Here is an 18,564-nt window from a genome sequence, read left to right as displayed (position 1 = left end):
GGTGGAGAGGTTTGAGTGTCGTACCAGGTCCTGGGAGACCAGGCCTCTAGTCCACACTCAACCATGTGTTTCTGAAGAGTGGGGTTTGAGGGAGGGGTTGCTTGATTTGGGTCCTAAAAAGGGTTCCCCCCTCCCCCTTTTTGGAGGCGGCCAGCATGTGATATTCTGGATTTTTTGGATTATTAAAGCCCAATTAAAATAAAGATCCCCAATAAGAAAGCTTGAGTTTATTTGTGAGAGAAGGCTTCAGGACTTAAATCGGGGACAATTAAAAATGTAGAGCACATCTGTTGGATGAGCTTTGTGTCCTCAGCGTCGTGTAAAGGCTTCTTCTGTTGCTGTCAGCCTGAAGCGTCGTCATAAAAAGGAGCTGCTGCTGTGAACTTTCTAAAGCACATAGAAACCATTTGTGAAACAGCTTGGTGGAAACACCCCTAAGTCTTCTCCCTTTCCTGGTCAATAAGAGATTTGGACCCTATCCACTGAACTTTGTGTTTTCATCCTGACTGGCAGAGGAATCATGTATCATTCAAACAGAAACTTGAGCAGGATTATTTCCTTCTGCTGGATGGCCAAAGTTTGCGGTAGTTGCTGCTCCCTTTGGGTATTTTTTACAAATTTTATTTAGAGCGGCTTTGTGTCGCTTTTCCAGTGTTCAAATCCTCTTCCAGATAGCGACTAAAATACATGCAACATAATGAAAATCTAAAATAATGGAAAAGCGAAAGTAGTCGTGTCGGCCTACAACAAAAAATCACAAAGTCCGCGTTAAGGTGATAGCTTTTTTTTTTTTTGCTTTTTTAATTTTTTTAAATAATTTTTATTAAGTACAAATTAGAAAACATACATATTTACAACAAAAGAAAATACAAAGAAAAAAGAAAATACATATAACCAAGGAAAAAAATTAGAGAATACTTTGCCTCTTTTCATATTTACAGTTATTTATACCTCTGTAAAATGCTATTCACAATAAAGGAGTGAAATGAAAGATAAGATTTCAGAAAAAAGAAAAAAAGAACAAAGAAAAATAAAGAAGTAAAAGAAAAGGATCATAGGTGAAATTTTTTTAAAGTAAATGATAGCTTTATGAAAGTGACCGAAATGTCACAAATGCTTTTGGAACGATGCGTTCCGCCCCCCTCTTTCTCCCCACTTTGTTTTATGCCTCCACTCAGATTATCTCTTTTTCTTTTACAGAGTGGTTGGTGGCTTTGAGACGCTGACAGCAATGGAGAACGTGGAGAGTGATCCCAAAACAGACCGTCCCAAGGTAGCATCACCTGCAGCAACAGGTTACTCGCCTGAACTTTGTGACTTCATTGTCCTCCGCCACTCCTGCGCTTGAGCACACTTTAAGCCCAAAGTTCAGGAGTGGTGGCACTGATCCGTGGAGTGCACCATATACTTAACCCACCCTCTTGTCTCCTTTTGTCCCCAGGAAGAAATAAAAATCACGTCGACGACTGTTTTTGTTGATCCATACGAAGAAGCAGATGCTCAGGTGATGATGGAAACTTGGGACATAAGCAGGCTAGCACAGAGAGCTACTCAAGCAGGAAATTAATTTAATACCTCCCTAGGCAGCCCTTAGTTCTGTGTGCGTGTGTTTGGTTGTGTCTGCGCTTTTGAATTTGAAGAAAACCTGACTTAATCGGATTTTATTTATTTACAACATTTGGGCGTGACATGCCCTTTAGGCAAGATTGTTTTACAGTTTACTTGCTTTTTTCTGATTACCTTTCTCTCTTACCTGCCTCCCCCCCCCATGAGCTCAAGGTGGCGTACATAGTTCTGCCCCCTTTGTTCCATTTTATCCTCATAAAAAGTGCAGACGATCCCATCTTTTGACTATTTTAGTTGTTGATTTTCTGCATTTATATCCCACCTTCTTCTGCGAGGAGCTGAAGGCGTGGTTCTCCCACTCCTCATTTAATTCCTCCACAGCAAACCCTGTGAAGGGGGTCAAGATGAGAGGCAGTGACTGGCCAAAGGCCACTCAAGTGAACTTCATAGCCGAGTGGGAGGATTTGAACCCTGCTCTCCCAGGTCCTAGTCCAGCACGCTCACCGCTTCGCCACACTGGCTCTCGATATCTAGATAGATGACCCTCTGGTCTGTTTGATATCATGCCTTTTGGGACCTTACCTGCTCTTGTGTCTTTTCTTCAAAGGTTGCCAAAGAGAGAGAGAAGGCCCAGCAAGAGGAGGAAGCAGCCAAGGAGAAGACCAAAGTCGTCGTCCCAAAGAAGGAGCAGCATATTCCGAAGACGTACCGGGAGGGTGTCGGGAAGTACATCAACATAGCTGCAGCGTGAGTTGTGCGACTGAACTTGAGAAGTGAAACTGCTCCGCATCTTTGTTACGTAGGCAAGATCAGACTGTTTGCCTTTTAGCCCCCCGGTATTGTCAACTCAGGGACACGGATGGCTCTGTGGGTTAAACCACAGAGCCTAGGACTTGCCGATCAGAAGGTCGGCGGTTCGGATCCCCGTGACGGGGTGAGCTCCCGTTGCTCGGTCCCTGCTCCTGCCAACCTAGCAGTTCAAAAGCACGTCAAAGTGCAAGTAGATCAATAGGTACCGCTCCGGCGGGAAGGTAAACAGCGTTTCCGTGCGCTGCTCTGGTTCTCCAGAAGCGGCTTAGTCATGCTGGCCACATGACCCGGAAGCTGTACGCCGGCTCCCTCAGCCAATAAAGCGAGATGAGCGCCGCAACCCCAAAGTCTGTCACGACTGGACCTAATGGTCAGGGGTCCCTTTACCTTTACCTTATTGTATACTCTGCCTGGCAGCACACTCTCCAGGATATCAGGGAGGGTGTCATGTGCAACCTTCAAAAGCTGAAGGTGTTGGAGATGGGAATGTTTTCAGGAGGCAGCGGGTGGGGACAAGAGTAATTATTATAATTATAATTATTATTATTATTATTATTATTATTATTATTAGATTTATATCAGTAGTGTTTGAGTAAAGCAGTGAAAGTGAGTAGCTGTCAGGCTTCAGGGACTCGGCTCCCCACCCCACCCCCGGCAGCAGATAAGCAGAACAAAGCGATAGGAGTCTCTTACCAGTTAGAAAGTTTAACGAGCACAGCGAGAGAACAAAGAATCCATTCCTAGGATGAAGGTGCTCTCAATTAAGGGTGCCACCCACTTCCCCCCTAGTCACCCCCGTCCCTTCTGCATCTTGCAACCTGATCTCAAAAGCACTGTGCTTTTTCTGAGCTGCCTCCTTATCTGCTCTCCTTGACCTTGGGCTGAGCGGATGGACGCTTTCCAGCAAAAGTGAATCTGCTAACTCTCCCTGTCTTTCAGTTCTTCTCCCAGCTCAGGGGTCAGCAGCCCTTTTTAGCCATGGGCTGGTCCACCGTCCCTCAGACCATGTGGGGGGCCGGACTATATTTTGAAGGAAAACAATGAACGAATTCCTATGCCCCACAAATAACCCAGAGATGCATTTTAAATAAAAGGACACATTCTACTCATGTAAAAACACGCTGATTCCTGGACCATCTGCAGACCGGATTGAAAAGGCGATTGGGCCACATCCGGTCCACAGGCCTTAGGTTGCCTACCCATGTCCTAGCTGTTCACCACCCAGTTCTTCGGTCTTCTGAACTATGTCCCTCTGCAAACCACTGTTCCAAATCTATACTGTCCCACTGCTCCTGGGAAGATTCAGGAGCAGGGGGAGGCTCCCAAAGTTCTTCCTCTTTACCGCCCTCCTCAGCACAGTCCCTGACATCAGCAGGTTATTTTCTCTCTCAAACACACAACATATGAACACTGCCTGTCTCCTATCGCAAGCTTTACTACTACTACTACTACTACTAAATTTTATTTATACCCCGCCCTCCCCAGCCAAGGCCAGGCTCAGGGCGGCTAACAAGCAGTAATAAAAACAAGTTGAATGAATACAACTTAAAAACAAGATTAAAATACAACATTAAAACATTAAAATGCAGCCTCATCACAGGAGGAAAAAGGAAAAGGAAGAGGGGGAGGGAATCAAATCGACTCCAAGCCAAAGGCCAGGCGGAACAACTCTGTCTTACGGGCCCTGCGGAAAGAAATCAGATCCTGCAGCTCCCTGGTCTCATGAGACAGAGCGTTCCAGCAGGCCGGAGCCAGTGTTGAAAAGGCCCTGGCTCTGGTTGAGGCTAATCTAACTTCCTTAGGGCCCGAGACCTCTAGGGTGTTGCTGTTTATGGACCTTAAGGTCCTCTGTGGGGCATACCGGGAGAGGCGGCCCCATAGGTATGAGGGTCCTAGGAGCATACTTTTAAAAGAAAGCAAGCTGGGAATCTAGCACTTATGGTTCCTCCATCGCTGTAGATGCCCATCTATGGATGGAAGGAGGCGAATGGCAGCTGAGTGGAGCTGAAGGGGTGGGCCTCCCTGTCTCCCCTTTCCCTCATGATAGTGTTGGCTCAAGGGTTCATCCCAGTAAATCACTACAAAGTATTAAAATGCCTGGAACGCTTGGGGAGGTTTGCAGAGGAGAGCCCATTTTCACCAAAGTTCCTCCTGTCTCTTTCTCCTTCCCTTAAAAAATAAAAAGCGATGAGATAGGGGAAAAACTTGAGCGAGTGAACGAGAGAGAATTGATGGCAGTTACCCTGATGTGATCCACTTTAGATTAGACTAGGGCCCACCAGTTGAAGACAAACAGCCTGAGGCGAAGGTGTGATGTTTCGCTGACCGATGTTGCTTCTTGCCTCTGATACGAAGCCATGCCAGGAGCCCATTGAGTTTAAAATTGCTTTTTCTCCTCCAGTCTTGGTTTGCCATGAAGATGCGGAGGGAAAATAATTGATGCCTGTTCGCAGGGAGTCTGGCTCCTCTGGCGTGCTTCTCTTTCACTCCTCTCTTCCAGTCTTAAGTTCCATTTTTTAAAAGGGGAGAGTGTAGCTTGATGGGAGGATCATTCGGAGTCCATGGCCTGCCCCCCCTTTGGGCACATAGTCATTAGACGACTGTGAGTGTGAGCAGGAGATTGTGGCAGCCTCAGGAGGAGTCAGGAATAGCAGGGGTGGGGGGGGTGGGAGCTGAAGGGTTTAGCAGTTGCCTTTCCTAGGAAAGCCAGCGTTGCACACAGATCAAGAGTTCCTAAGCACTGAAAAGATTGCGGTACCCCATTTGTAATTCGAAATGAACCCAACGAGAAACGGAAAGACAACTTTTTGCTTTTTTGAAACGACAGGAGACTTGATGCGTGTGCCAAAATGCATGTGCATTCGTGTTATACGCAACCCATGGTGGGATCTGATTTCAAGGTGCTGGTTTTAACCTTTAAAGCCCTATACAGCCTAGGACCCTCGTACCTACGGGACCGCCTCTCCTGGTATGCCCCACGGAGGACCTTACAGTCGTCAAAGAAAAACATATTGGAGATCCCAGGCCACAGGGAGGTTAGGCTGGCCTCAACCAGAGCCAGGGCTTTTTCAGCCGTGGCCCTGATCTGGTGGAACCCTCTTGTCACAAGAGACTAGGGCTCTGCGGGACTTGACATCTTTCTGCAGGGCCTGCAAGACGGAGCTGTTCCACCAGGCCTTTGGCCAAGGCACAGCCTGACCCCCTCCTTTGGTAATTCTTCACAGAACTCTAGCCCGATGGTTGCCATCAATTTGATTCAGAATTGACTTTAGAATGAACTGATTTTAGAATGTATTTTAATTAATTGATTGTGATTTTATGTAAACTGTGTTACTTTTACTGTTGTTAGCCGCTCTGAGCCCGGCTTCGGCTGGCGAGGGCGGGATAGAAATAAAATTTTATTGTTTTATTATTTATTATTATTATTCATAGAATAGTTTGTAGAGTTGGAAGGGTCCCTGAGGGTCATCTAGTCCAACCCCTGGAATGCAGGGATATTTTGCCCAGTGTGGTGGGGCTCGAACCCAAGACCCCGAGATGAAGTGTCTTGTGCTGTACCAATTTCCTCATGGTCTTTAAATCTACGTTGGTAGGATAGCCCCCCTGGTTTCTTTTTGGGTTTGGTTTTGGTGGGGATACATAACGATAAAAAGAGAACAGGAAAAAATGGGGAAAGATGGCACAATGGAGTATAAGGAAGTCTAACGAAGTTCTGGTTTTCACCATGATATCCACACTGGTGCTTTAAAAAATAAATACTAAATCCTTTCAAAAACTTCTCAATTTGTGTGTGTGTTCCTGCTTCGCTGGTGCCCGAAGCATCTACTTAGTCTGCCCATTGGGTAACCTAGCACTGCTTGCTCCCTGAGCAAAGGCACTAAGAGTAGGATGGAGTGTGAGACGAGAGCAGCCTCAGCTTTGCAATACATTGGGGCTTCCGAGACCAGCTGGTGTTCCTTGGCGGGGGGTCTTGGCGAGCTCAAGGCCAACGCCCACCCAGATTTGTTAGCCACACTGAGGTCCAGCTCCGAGGGCCTTCTGGTGGTTCCCTCACTGCAAGAATTAAAGTTGCAGGGAACCAGGCAGAGGGCCTTTGCAGGAGTCGCGTCCCTGTGGAATACCCTCCCATCAGATGTCAAGGAGATAAATGACTGTGCAACTGAAGGCATCCCTGTATCTGGAAGTTTTTAATATTGGATGCTTTTATATTTGTTGGAAGCCTCCCAGAGCGGCTGGAGCAACCCAGTCAGATGGGTACAAATAATAAAAAATTTATTGTTACTATTAGTCGAAAAGCAGGATATAAATCTACGAAATACATAATTTTTAAAAAGCAAACAGTACCTCAGGTTCTTCATGTTTTTGAGCAAGAGAAGAGGTCAGTGCTCTGCTGTTGAGCAGATGGCAATGGGGACTGAGACATAGCTAAGGGTTAGAGCCCAAGCTTTCCGCTTTGAAGGCGGCAGGTTCAATCCCCAGCATCACACTAAAAAATGAATCTCAGGTGGACTTTTTGTGGGGGACTCCAGAGAGTGTGCTGCTGATCGGAGTAGACCAGCATTTGCCAACTTGCTGCCCTCCAGATGTTCTAGGCTTCAACTCCCATCAGCCACACGGCACAACTGCTGTAGCTGATGGGAGTTGTAGTTCAAAACGTCTGGAGGACTCGCAAGTGTTCAGATGCTCCACTGGACAGTACGAGACTGGGTGAACAAGTCGTCTTACTATACAGAAGCTTTATGTGTTCATGGGAAAGCCACACCCACACTGTGGTTTCATTGGGGAGGCCCAGATTCACACACCCTATTCAGTAACAGAACAGTACCGAGTGACCAGTCACCCTTTTTCAGCCTAACCTGCTTCACAAGATGGTTGTGAGAATCAAGAAGAGGGAGGAGTGCTGCTCTTTAGATTGATGGGTGGGGCAGAAGATGTAAATAAAAAGGGCTGCCCTCCATCCTGGTTGCATGCACTCAGAAGGAAGTCCGGCTGAACTCACTGGGGTTCATTTCCCCAGGCGGGTGGGGTTAGGCTCGCAGCCTGAGCCCTGACCAGTGTGGTTTCTGTTACAGGAAGCGAGTGGCTGAAGATGATGGGCCGTCCACCAGCACAGCTGCAAAGAAGGAGAAGAAGAGCACAGGCTTTGGGGACTTCAGCTCCTGGTAGGGACCAAAAACCCAACCGTAACCAAGCCTGGACTCTGGACAGAGAAAGCCCAAGTTGTACATCTTCCCTGCAGCAGGCAAAGGAACCCAAACCCAACCAGTTCAAGACAATTTCCTAACATGGTTTAAGTCAGATTTCGTTGGCCTTTCTCTCTCTCTCGAGCCCTTCTCAGGAAGAACCACTTTGCTTTTTCCGTGAGCTGCTGTGCTCCCTAATTCAAGGAGGACTCTTAATGCTTTGTTGCTCAGCAGATTTATCAGCAGAACACGAGAGGATGCTAAAAACAGATGAATGAGTGAGGTTCTATTCCCGGCTTAAATGGGTAATTGCCAGATTTCAGAGGAGGCGGCGAGAGCATTAGAGCTGTGCCCTTGTTGCAGGAGACACATAACCCTTTACGCCTTCCCAGTTTTAATTTGTAAACACCGCCTGAGCATCCTCCCTCCATTTCACACCTCCCACTGCGCTGTATGAGAGCAACCTTACTGCTGCTTAGAAGCATCCACCCCTTCTCTCTGTGGGCTCTGGGATCGTAACAGAGCTCCAGCTGTCCAGCGTCCTCTCTCTTAGGAATACAGTTCCGAGCTACCAGGTTTGACGGAGGGATCTGCATCAGTTCGGTTCAGAACTTCTGCTTGCAGGCACAAATCGAAGCTCCACTGTCCCCCCCCCCCTCATTTCTGATGTGCAGCATGAAGAGGTTGCAGCCCAGTTAGAAAAATGACCTCTCACTTTAAGAAGCACAGGGACCAGACTGGAGGGTTTGCTTACTCGTTTGCCCACCCTTTTTATCATTTGCAAATTCCCTCCAAGTGCTTTTGACCCTTTGGGGTGACCCTTAGGAGGAGAATCAGCTAGAAGATGCCATTTGGAGAGGAATCGGTCAGCAAGGAGCAGTTTGAGCCTTCTCTCTGCTTGAAGCTAGCCCCTCCTAAACCTACTATCCCCATTAACAAAAATGGCTGCCCGGCAGTCACTGTGTACATTTCTGTGCAATGCGCATTCTGCCCTTTCTGCTAAATATGGGCAGAGTTAAGGTGTGCCTGGAGCCCCACATTGCTTAGAAGCATTGGCTGAGTGAATGCCAAATGCCAGTTTATAGTCCAATGGAGACAAGTTTGCTTATGTATATATGTATTTCTATTTTCATACAATTCAAAAATTATATTTATAGGTAAAGAAAAGAAGTATCCCCACCACCACCGGCACAGATATGTGCAACTTTTCTAGCTGTCTGGATTGCAGGAAATCAGTCAAAAGGGCTCGCTGTTAGCTGGAAGTTGTAATAAAAGAAAGACGCTAGCTAGACTGTCATTATTTGTTTTTACTCATTGGCCTTGTTCACATGTAACAGTAAACCGTAGTCAGTAATAAACCATGGCTTACTCTGAACAAGCAGTGTGCTGCTTAGTCACTTCCTCTCTGTTCTGCCTTGTCCCCTCTGGGAGAAACGAACGATGAGTGCTGATTCTAACATAATACTGAATCAAGCTTTGTGGTTCGTTTCTCCCCCAGACTGGCAGGGTGGAGCAAAAGGAGTGAACTGGTTTCTGGGCACCAGAAGTTGCTAATGATGGGTTACTGTTACATGCTACCTGGGCCGGTATCCAAAAGCAGTGAAACCACCTCTTGGCGAAAGTTGCCCAAATAAAGTGGCCAGTCCGACTTCTCCACTTCTGATGTGCAGACCACACCCTCCCTGGGAGCCTGCCTAGAATATTTAAATGATCTTTGCAGACTGAGCAACATGGATTGCTGCTAAAAGACTGGCTCCAAATTCCATCCACCATCATAATAGCAGCACCCTGGCCAGACACATTGGAGTATTTACTTCTGCTGCTTGGACTGATCAACTGAAATCCCTTGGCAAGAAGTGAGGACCTCTTGCTCGAGAAAATATTTTTTTATATCGCAGTACCACCTTGTTTATGAAGAAAGAAAACATCAAGTCATTGTAGCAGGACAATTTCTGTGATACGGTGTTTTTTCCCATTAAAGATTTAAATTTTCATTTGCTTCTTGCTTTCCCGTTCAGTTTTTCCGGGACCCTGCCAAAACTCTTTTGTTTGGCTTGCCAGGAAATGAGTCACCTATATTTTCTAAGATTTTTCCTGGAGCCTTGATTTCTTTTGAGGAAATGGTTTGCAGCTCTATAAGGAATTCAGCCTTGTTTGAAAAGATGATCACAGAGCCTTCAGTTTATTTGCTGTGTGTGTGTTTAAAGCAGAGACAAGAAGTGTCAACAGCTGGCCTTCTGGGCGGCTGGTGTGAGGAGCCTAGTGCACCAGAAAAGTCCACAGCCTTTGGTCCAAGCCTGTCGCTACTGCTGTTTACTTAAAAGCTATCTTCTTCTTTAGTGATCACTCATAGCCGAGTAAGATTGTCTTCCATGAACACGGTTTTAACAGTGAAACCGTGAGGGACTGTGGAGGCCAATTCTGGATCCACACGTCCTTCCACAGTGGGGACATAGATTTTTGGGCGGGAGTTGATCACGGTGAGAGTTTGCCAAGCGTACCTTCCTCTTAGCACATTTCTCCCTTTCGGCCTGAGTTCAAGCATCTTCAAAGCCCATGACACCTTTGGTAAAGGCTGTTCTCCAACTGGAGCGCTCGCAGGCCAGTGTTTCCCAGTTGTCAGTGTCTATACTAGATTTTTGAAGATTTGCCTTGAGAGAGTCTTTAAACCTCTTTTGTTGACCACCAGCATTACACTTTCCATTTGTAAGTTCGGAATACAGTCATACCTCATGTTGCATCTGCTTCAGGTTACGTGTTTTCGTGTTGCGTCTCGCGGCAACCCGGAAGTACCGGAACGGGTTACTTCCGGGTTTCGCCGCTTGTGCAGAAGCGCTACATCGCACCATGCGCATGCGCAGACACGGCGCTTTGGCTTGCGTCAGTTCTGTGTTACGGACGGGCCTCCGGAACGGATCCCATCCGTAACATGAGGTTCCACTGTAGAGTAGTTGCTTTGGAATACAATAATCAGGCACCCACACAACATGAGCAGTCCAGCGAAGTTGATGTTGAAGAATCATTGCTTCGGCACTGGCATTAGTTCACCTGTCTTCCCAAGTGACGTGTACAATTTTTCGGAGATACTGTTGATGGAATCTTTTCAAATATACGGAATTTCACCTAAACGTGTGGTGCCTTGGAACGTAACCCCCGCTTAAATTGGGAATTGCCTGTACTGCATCCAAACTGTGTGCAAGGATACCATACTTGGAAAAGGGAAAAGATGGTTTAAAATGAATTCTGATTAAATGCCTGAAAATAACAACAGAGTGGGAGCCTGCTTGACTTCAGCCGGTGGGGAGTTCCATAAAATGGAGCCTACATTTCTAAAAGTATGGCTCCTGGTACGTATGAGTCATTCATCGGAGCTATGAGGGACCACAAACAGTGACTCCCCTGTAGACCTCAGGGATATAAGAGGTTAGAGGTATCCTGGACCCAAGATGCCTAGTTGCTCACCTGTCCCCTGAGCAGCAGTCCAGACTGATCCCAACCCCAAAGAGAAGGAATCACTGCTTGGTCATCTGTCATCACTCTAGAGGTGTGTGTCGTTGTTTGTGAAAGTTACTGCTTTGGAGAGCCTCACATCAAATACCTCCCAAAATCTGTAACCAGCCCTCCTTCACTTTTTTTCTGTTCTCCTCTGTCCTCACAGAAGGCGGCTTCCTGGTGCAGGGGGTAGAATATATCAGGGTTGAACAGAAGATGCAGTAATTAGACTATATAAGCCAAACCAGTGCTTTAAAAATGGACAGAACTATTACAAAGGAAGAAGCAGGTTTTAGCAGGAGCAAAGGTCTGATGAGCGAAAGGAAATCAAAACTGTCTACATCAAAAGTGCTTCTGAGACAAGAGGCTTGCTGCCTAGAACTGAATACAGAATCACCCAGATGTATGAAGCAGAAGACGAGAGAGAGTGTGTGTTTATGAAGAAAAGCAATTAATTCTGTTTGCTGCAGATTGGTTTTCAATTTGTGGCTGGACATGCAAGAGGAAATAGTTATCTTGAAGAAGACAGGCAGTGCCTCTTTCCCTGTGACTTTAGAACCTCTCGCTCAAAATCATTGATCAGCTAAACAAAAGAGGGTTGGGAAGGGATGAAAGCTGGTAGAAACTATTTCTTACCCTAATTGGTGACACTTTCAGGCACTATGTAACTGAGGACTTGTTCATGAGTCACAGTGACGCCACAACATGTGACTGTCTTCCGTTTGAAAGCCATAAATTCTGCTTCAGATGGCCTTATATTCCAGGGCTTAACTGCAGCCTGAGCTTAGCTCAGGGTTTCCCAAACTTGGGGCTCCAGCTGGTTTTGGACTACAACTCCCATCAGCCATAGGTAACAGGACCAGTGGTCAAGGATGATGGGAATTGTAGTCCAACAACAGCTGGCGATCCAAGTTTGGGAAACGCTAGCCTAGCAGGTGCTTATTACTACCGCTGTGCCAGGGAAAAGTTTGCCTGCTTAACTTGTGCACCAGAAGTTCCTGTTTAAAAGTACTTCAACAAAACATGGCTGGAGGGTGGGGCTGGGGCTCCAGTGATATACAGTCGCTGGCACTGTAGTCTCCAAAATTGACTCTATATTTTAAAGCAACAACATTCAAGTGAGCAGTGGAGTAACGCTATAGGGGATCATTATTCAGGAGATCATGTCTATCTTATGCCCTGTTCACAGATCACAGGAGAACACTGTTCCCTTTGTTTATATAAGCACCATCAATATGTACGGTGCCTTTACATGCTTGCTTCATTGCTTGTTGTGCCGCCCTCCTCAATCTGTGGAAAGAAAAGTAGCTGAAGTTAGCCCTGCCATTGGGCCAACTATCACTGTGCATTGTATCCAGTGCGGTACTATGTTAAAGTCGCCTGTTGGTATAGTTGTTGCTCTGATGGAATGTTGTTATGCAAGGGAAAAAGCAGGTACATCATCAAAATAGTGTGCAACAGATTGCACAAGAATCAGGTGTTGCAAACTTCCGGTAGTGCAAAAGCTGAGTTGGATTCCTTTAGTGGGCCACATTTAAACCTTGTCTTTCCCTGACACTAGGACTCTTGCGCTAGCAGACAGAACATTGGTTATAGCTCTTGACACCTTAAGCTGCTCCATGCCATTTGTCAGAAGAGAAAAAAATATGCATAGGAAGGAATTTGGGTACCACCACCAAAAAGGCTTCGGAAAATATCTTAATTATCTGTTCACCATAGTCATTTATGTCTGATAGTTTTGGGGGGGCTCAAGATGACCAACCATAGTTTCATAAAAGCTGTATTCTTCTCCAGAAGACTCCTAATAGTGGCTGCTATTATTATTATTATTGTTATTATTATCATTATCATCATCATCATCTTTATTAGAAAATTTGTATACTGCCTTATACCCATAGATCTTAAGGCAGTTCACAACATAAAACTCTGAATAATAAGTTTATTGTAGCATAGGTTTCTGTGGACTAGAATCAGATGCACGGAGCGTCATCCTCAGTTTGCAGGTTATGTATGTACAGGGTTCTGCAGGTAGGTGATTGCAAACTCTGAGATCAGAGGGAAGTGAAGTACAGACAGTAATGTTACTGGGTTATGGAAGTAGGGCAAAGTAAAAAGAAAGAAAAGACAAATATTCCTGTTTCCCTTACAGAATTATATACTCAGCTACGGCACTCTTGAAACTGTGCTTTTCCTCCCCCCCATTGATCAAATCGTAGATGTCATGGGGAAACCAATTACTTAAATATCCCTATAACAAAGGAAGCTGTCTTGCACTGAGTCAGAGCATTGGCCGTTCTAACACAGTAAAGTCTTACCTTGGTTTTCGAACAGTTTAGTTCTTGAACGTTTTGGCTCCCGAATGCTGGTTTGTGAACTATTTTTGGAAGCCGAACATCTGACGGAGCTTCCTGCAGCCAGTCGGAAGCCGCACTTTGGTTTCCGAACGTTTTGGAAGTCAAACGGACTTCTGGAACGGTTTCCGTTCAACTTCCAAGGTATGACTGTATTATCTGCACTGTCTGGCAGTGGCTTTCCAGGTTCTCAGGCAGGGTTCTCCTCTGGGGATTGAACCAGGGACCCTCTGCATGAGGGCAGATGCTCTACCACTGAGCTATGAAACTTTCTAACCTATCCCTCAACACACACTCACTCACTGACTGTAGAGTGGAAAGTACTCATGTCTGGTTTATCAAACTGAATCTGGATGATGAAGATGCCAGTGGTTTGTTTTCAGTTGTGCTGTGGGGGGAAAGGGACAAAGAACTGATAATGAACGGGGTCCTCAAAGATAGGCGCAATAGATGACCACATTTTTAAATTATGTATTTACTTAGAAGCAGTTCTGCTCCCCTCTTCAACCAGGACTGTTCCTGCCTGACTACCTAAAGACTCTCCCACAACCCACCCTGGTCCTACACAAGACCATCCAAAATCTATGGTCCCAAATTAATGGAACTGCGCCACTGCTTACTTTGCTGGTTCCTCACAGCTGGCACATTGCAGGACTAAGGGCTGTGCTGCAACCCCCTGCGTCTTCCTGAAGCTGCGAGGGAAGCCTTTGAGGAGATTGGCACAAGTGATTACAGAAAAAGGAGCAAATGCAATGGTGTGTTTTTTTGGCCTGTTTGGCTTCACTTGATGGTCAATGGCCATCATCTGCCATGTGCAAGGACCAAAAGCTTTTATCCGCAAAGGCCTCGCTGAGTTTCTGCCCAGGCTGTTTGCTTATAGCCTCTGGTTCATCAGGTCATAATAAGCCACTGTTGCAGTCCAGTGTATATGTCTTGCTCACTGTTTCAGCCTAGCATGTGGCATGAATCAATCCAATCTCTGTCATCTTCCACCAAGCTGAAAAACTGCTGCCTTTGAGGATGACCTCACTCCTCTGGGAACAGGCGCCGAAGGAAGTATTGTTTTGCTGCGCTCTCCCCCCCCCCAATATTCCCCCTCCCCAAAGATGAGGATGATAACAACTCTGCTGGAAATCGAAAACAAAGAGAGAGGGAGACTGATGGGAAAATCAGGCTGATTTCTCTGAGACATTATGACCCAGTGTATATGCCATTCAAACATAAAAGCCTAAATTGGCTGAAACATAAGATGTGGTTTTAAAATGATGTGCGCACTCTCTCTCATTCTCCAGTTAAATAACAAGAAAGACGGCAAAAAAACAATTTTATGTCATGCATCTACTGAGATGGGTTTGCTGGCCAAGGCCTTCGCCACCATGCTTCCTGAGCCTAGAACTGGACACCCAATATAATCATCTCTTCAATAAATACAAAGAGAGCTTTGATAACAGCAAATTCGTTCATACATGAGCGTTTGCACACAGGGGCGGTGCTGTCTCTTCATTTCATTTACTTTACAGAATTTTGTAGGGTGCTCAATCATCGAAAAGGGACGCGGGTGGCGCTGTGGGTTAAACCACAGAGCCTAGGGCTTGCCAATTAGAAGGTCGGCGGTTCGAATCCCCATGACGGGGTGAGCTCCCATTGCTCGGTCCCTGCTCCTGCCAACCTAGCAGTTCAAAAGTACGTCAAAGTGCAAGTAGATGAATAGGTACCGCTCCGGTGTTTCCGTGCGCTGCTCTGGTTCGCCAGAAGCGGCTTAGTCATGCTGGCCACATGACCCGGAAGCTGTACGCCGGCTCCCTAGGCCAGTAAAGCGAGATGAGCGCCGCAACCCCAGAGTCAGCCACGACTGGACCTAAAGGTCAGGGGTCCCTTTACCTTTTACAATTGTCGAAACCTCAAAGGGGTTTGCATAAAAATCCATTGGAATTATTGATAAAAGACTGAAGTGCAAAACAAGCTGGCCACTATCTTGACAATGGGGAAGATGCAGCAGATGGGACTCCAGGGGATTTTTTCCCCAAGGGGGAAGAGATGCCTCCTGAAAGCCGATAGCGTCTATTGAGATTACAGAAGAGAAAGCAAACAAGCAGAGAGGTGCCTTGGATTTCACAAGAGCCTAAGCTGTTTTCACACCAACATGCGCACCCCCCACACCACAAATTGTTATGGAGGCCAAGGTTCCATATAGGGCAATCCGTGCTGCTTCTGTCTACAGCCAGCTGTCTGGGTGGCCACCTACGTACATTCCAACCACAGGGATACAGAACTAAGATAAGAGCCACTCGGCTGAATTAGACCCAAGGGGCCTCCTAATCTAGCTTCCTGCTTCCCCCAGGGGCCAGTCGGATGGCTTTGGTGAGCGTATCAGCAGGGCAGCGAAGAGGACAGCCCTTTCCTCCTCTTGCCACCTCCCCAGCCATTGGCATTCAGGAGCATGAGGCTGTTGAATCTGGAAGTGCCATTTGGCAAACCTGACTAATTGCCAGCAGCTTTTCCTCCATGAATTTCTCAGCTCCTCTTTCAAAATAAGGGTGGGTTGGTGGTGGAGGGGAACCTCTGGCCCTCCAGATGTTGGCGACTTACAACTCCTATTAGCTTCAGCAAACATGGCCAGTGACCAGGGAGGTGATGGAAGCGGTTGTCCAGAAGGCCCAATTTCTCCATCCGCTGCATGTTTTATAAACTTCCTATTGCGGCTATCTTTCTAAGCAAATAAAGCCCCAAATATTGTTGCCTTTTCTGATAGGGCAGGCACTCTGATTCCTTGATCGTTTCTGCTCCCTTTTCCAGTGAAACAGATTTATTTTATTTTTAAATGGTGCAACCCAGAGCCGTTTATAATATTCTAAGTATAGCCGCATCGTAGATTTGTATAAGGGTGTTATAAACATATCAGCGGCTTTATTTTAAAATCTCTTCCCTAATGCTTTTAGCTATTTTTGTGAGAGCTCAGTTCCGGCAAATTTTAATCATGCCAAAGACCTCCCTGTCCCAGAAGGCAATAGTTTATGTGATCAAGAGCCAACCAGATACTTAACATGAACGGGTTACTCAAGAGGGTCACAGCGGTTTAAATCCTAAAAATGTAGGAAGAACCCTATAGGATCAGAGCAATGTTGAAGAGCTCTTTTGGAATCTGGTGCGGCATCTGGCTTCCACAGTAGCCGACTGATGCCTCTGGGAAGCCCTCAAGTAGACAATGGTTCAGTCCTTAAGTTGTTGCTGCCAACAATTCATGAACTCCCATCATACTAGAACTCATGGAGGTTCATGAAGCTGGTTGTTGGAAGGTTCAGGATAAAATTAAGTACACAGCACATAAACTAAGGAACTCTTCTCTCACACAGGTGGCAGTGATGGCCACCAACTTGGATGGCTTTAAAAGAAAGCCAGTGTGGTGTAGTGGTTAAGAGCGGTAGTCTCGTAATCTGGAGAACCGGGTTCGCGTCTCCGCTCCTCCACATGCAGCTGCTGGGTGACCTTGGGCCAGTCACACTTCTTTGAAGTCTCTCAGCCTCGCTCACCTCACAGAGTGTTTGTTGTGGAGGAGGAAGGGAAAGGAGAATGTTAGCCGCTTTGAGACTCCTTAAAGGGAGTGAAAGGCGCAATATCAAATCCAAACTCTTATTCTTCTTCTTCTAAAAGAGGATTGGACAAGTTCCTGGAGGATCAGGCAATCAGTGGCTACTAGCCATTATGGAGGTATTCTCTTTCTCCACATTTGGCCTTTGGGGAGGCAGTAAGGTTTCTGAAAGCCAGTTGCTGGAAACCATAGTAGAGGAGAGCACTATTGGGCTCAAGTCCTGCTTGCAGGTTTCTCATTGGCGCACCTGGGATCAGGCCAATAGCCCATCCAGTCCAGCATTCTGTTCTCAGTGTGGCCAGTGTGCAAGCAGGACCTGAGCACAACATTATTTGTCCCCCTTGTGATTTTCCAGCATCTGGCATTCAGACACATGTTGCCTCCCTCCCAACAGTGGAAATGGAACACAGCTTCATCCACCTTGCATTTGTCTAATCTCTCTAGGTAACTTAAACGTTGAGCTGCTAACAGCTTTTACACAGCATCCATGTTGTGTCAAAGTCCAAAAGTGTCCAATTGCCATTATCTTTTGTAATTATGTTTTGGCTTTAGTGTAGAGAGAGAAGAGAAGAGAAGAGGGAAGAAGAAAGAAAGAAAGAAAGAAAGAAAGAAAGAAAGAAAGAAAGAAAGAAAGAAAGACAATACAAAGTTGAGGAGTGTGGGTGGAAAATTACAGTGACCAATACTTGGTGCTCCCGCTTAGCCGTAAAATTTATGAGTCATGTGTTTTCCTGACAGCAAGCAATGCTGCAGCTGTCCTTGGAAGGAAGTTGTACTGGTGAACCCTTTCCCAAGGCCTCCGAGGATACGGCTCTGAGTGAACACCTTTGCTCCTTCTGGTGTTATTTCCCCAACAGAAGCCTCTATAGAAGAAGTGGAGGGACTTTTTCCAGCAGTTGAAGGCTGCTTAATTTGTCAAAGGGCTGCATGCTGGTAGTGAATGGAGCCAGAACTGGTGGGGTCAGGGCACCCCTTTCTCTCTGCCCTGCCTATGCTTCAGTTTTGAGAAGCAAACACTCGTTTTTACAGAGCCCCTGGGGAAGCTTTTATTTTGAACACAGCGGGCTTGACATCATTTTATGCATCTTGAAAATTTATCCTCTATTGACTCTGGTTGGATTCCTTCCCTTCTTCTGCAAACCCATGGGCAGTCTTCAGACATGCGATCCTCTGCCTTATATGGGGTGGAAAAAATAGGCTCTCTTTAACTTTTGCCTCTTTCCCTGTGAAAGGACCATCTGCAGGCAGGCAGTGATACCTAATTCTGGAATCATGATTGGTCAATCCAAGAATGGAGGAAAATTAAGACTCCTAAATTCCTTTTGCCTACGAATTTGCATTTGTGCTTTAATCCAACACTTCTTAGCATTTCAATATTAGTCTGGGATAGCTGGTCCGCCACTATCTCCTTCCTACCTATATACTTAAGTTGAATAAGAAAATTTAGCATACTTTTTTTTTTTTAAATTGACGTATGGAATACATAAGGTATCAGTGGTGGGCACTGAATTTACAGACTGATTGAGAACAGGATATACTGATGACGATTTCAGCTTTCCAGGTTTTGAGCCTT

At 46.1% G+C, this 18,564-nt stretch overlaps 1 protein-coding gene across 1 annotated transcript in view; it reads left to right on the top strand.

Annotated features, from left to right (window-relative positions):
* PPIL2 (peptidylprolyl isomerase like 2) overlaps window positions 1–8,844 on the top strand; it is a 74,636-nt gene extending 65,792 nt beyond the window's left edge. Inside the window, exons 17-20 of the mRNA XM_053369277.1 lie at window positions 1,201–1,273; window positions 1,442–1,504; window positions 2,174–2,313; window positions 7,449–8,844. Coding sequence (XP_053225252.1) covers window positions 1,201–1,273; window positions 1,442–1,504; window positions 2,174–2,313; window positions 7,449–7,542 — 370 coding nt within the window. The 3' untranslated portion in view covers window positions 7,543–8,844. The remainder of the gene's footprint in view (window positions 1–1,200; window positions 1,274–1,441; window positions 1,505–2,173; window positions 2,314–7,448) is intronic.
* Window positions 8,845–18,564: the final 9,720 nt, after the last annotated feature.

The sequence above is a fragment of the Podarcis raffonei genome, chromosome 16 (genome assembly GCF_027172205.1).
Source record: "Podarcis raffonei isolate rPodRaf1 chromosome 16, rPodRaf1.pri, whole genome shotgun sequence".
NCBI lineage: Eukaryota > Metazoa > Chordata > Lepidosauria > Squamata > Lacertidae > Podarcis > Podarcis raffonei.
This window is presented reverse-complemented; position numbering and strand designations above follow the sequence as displayed.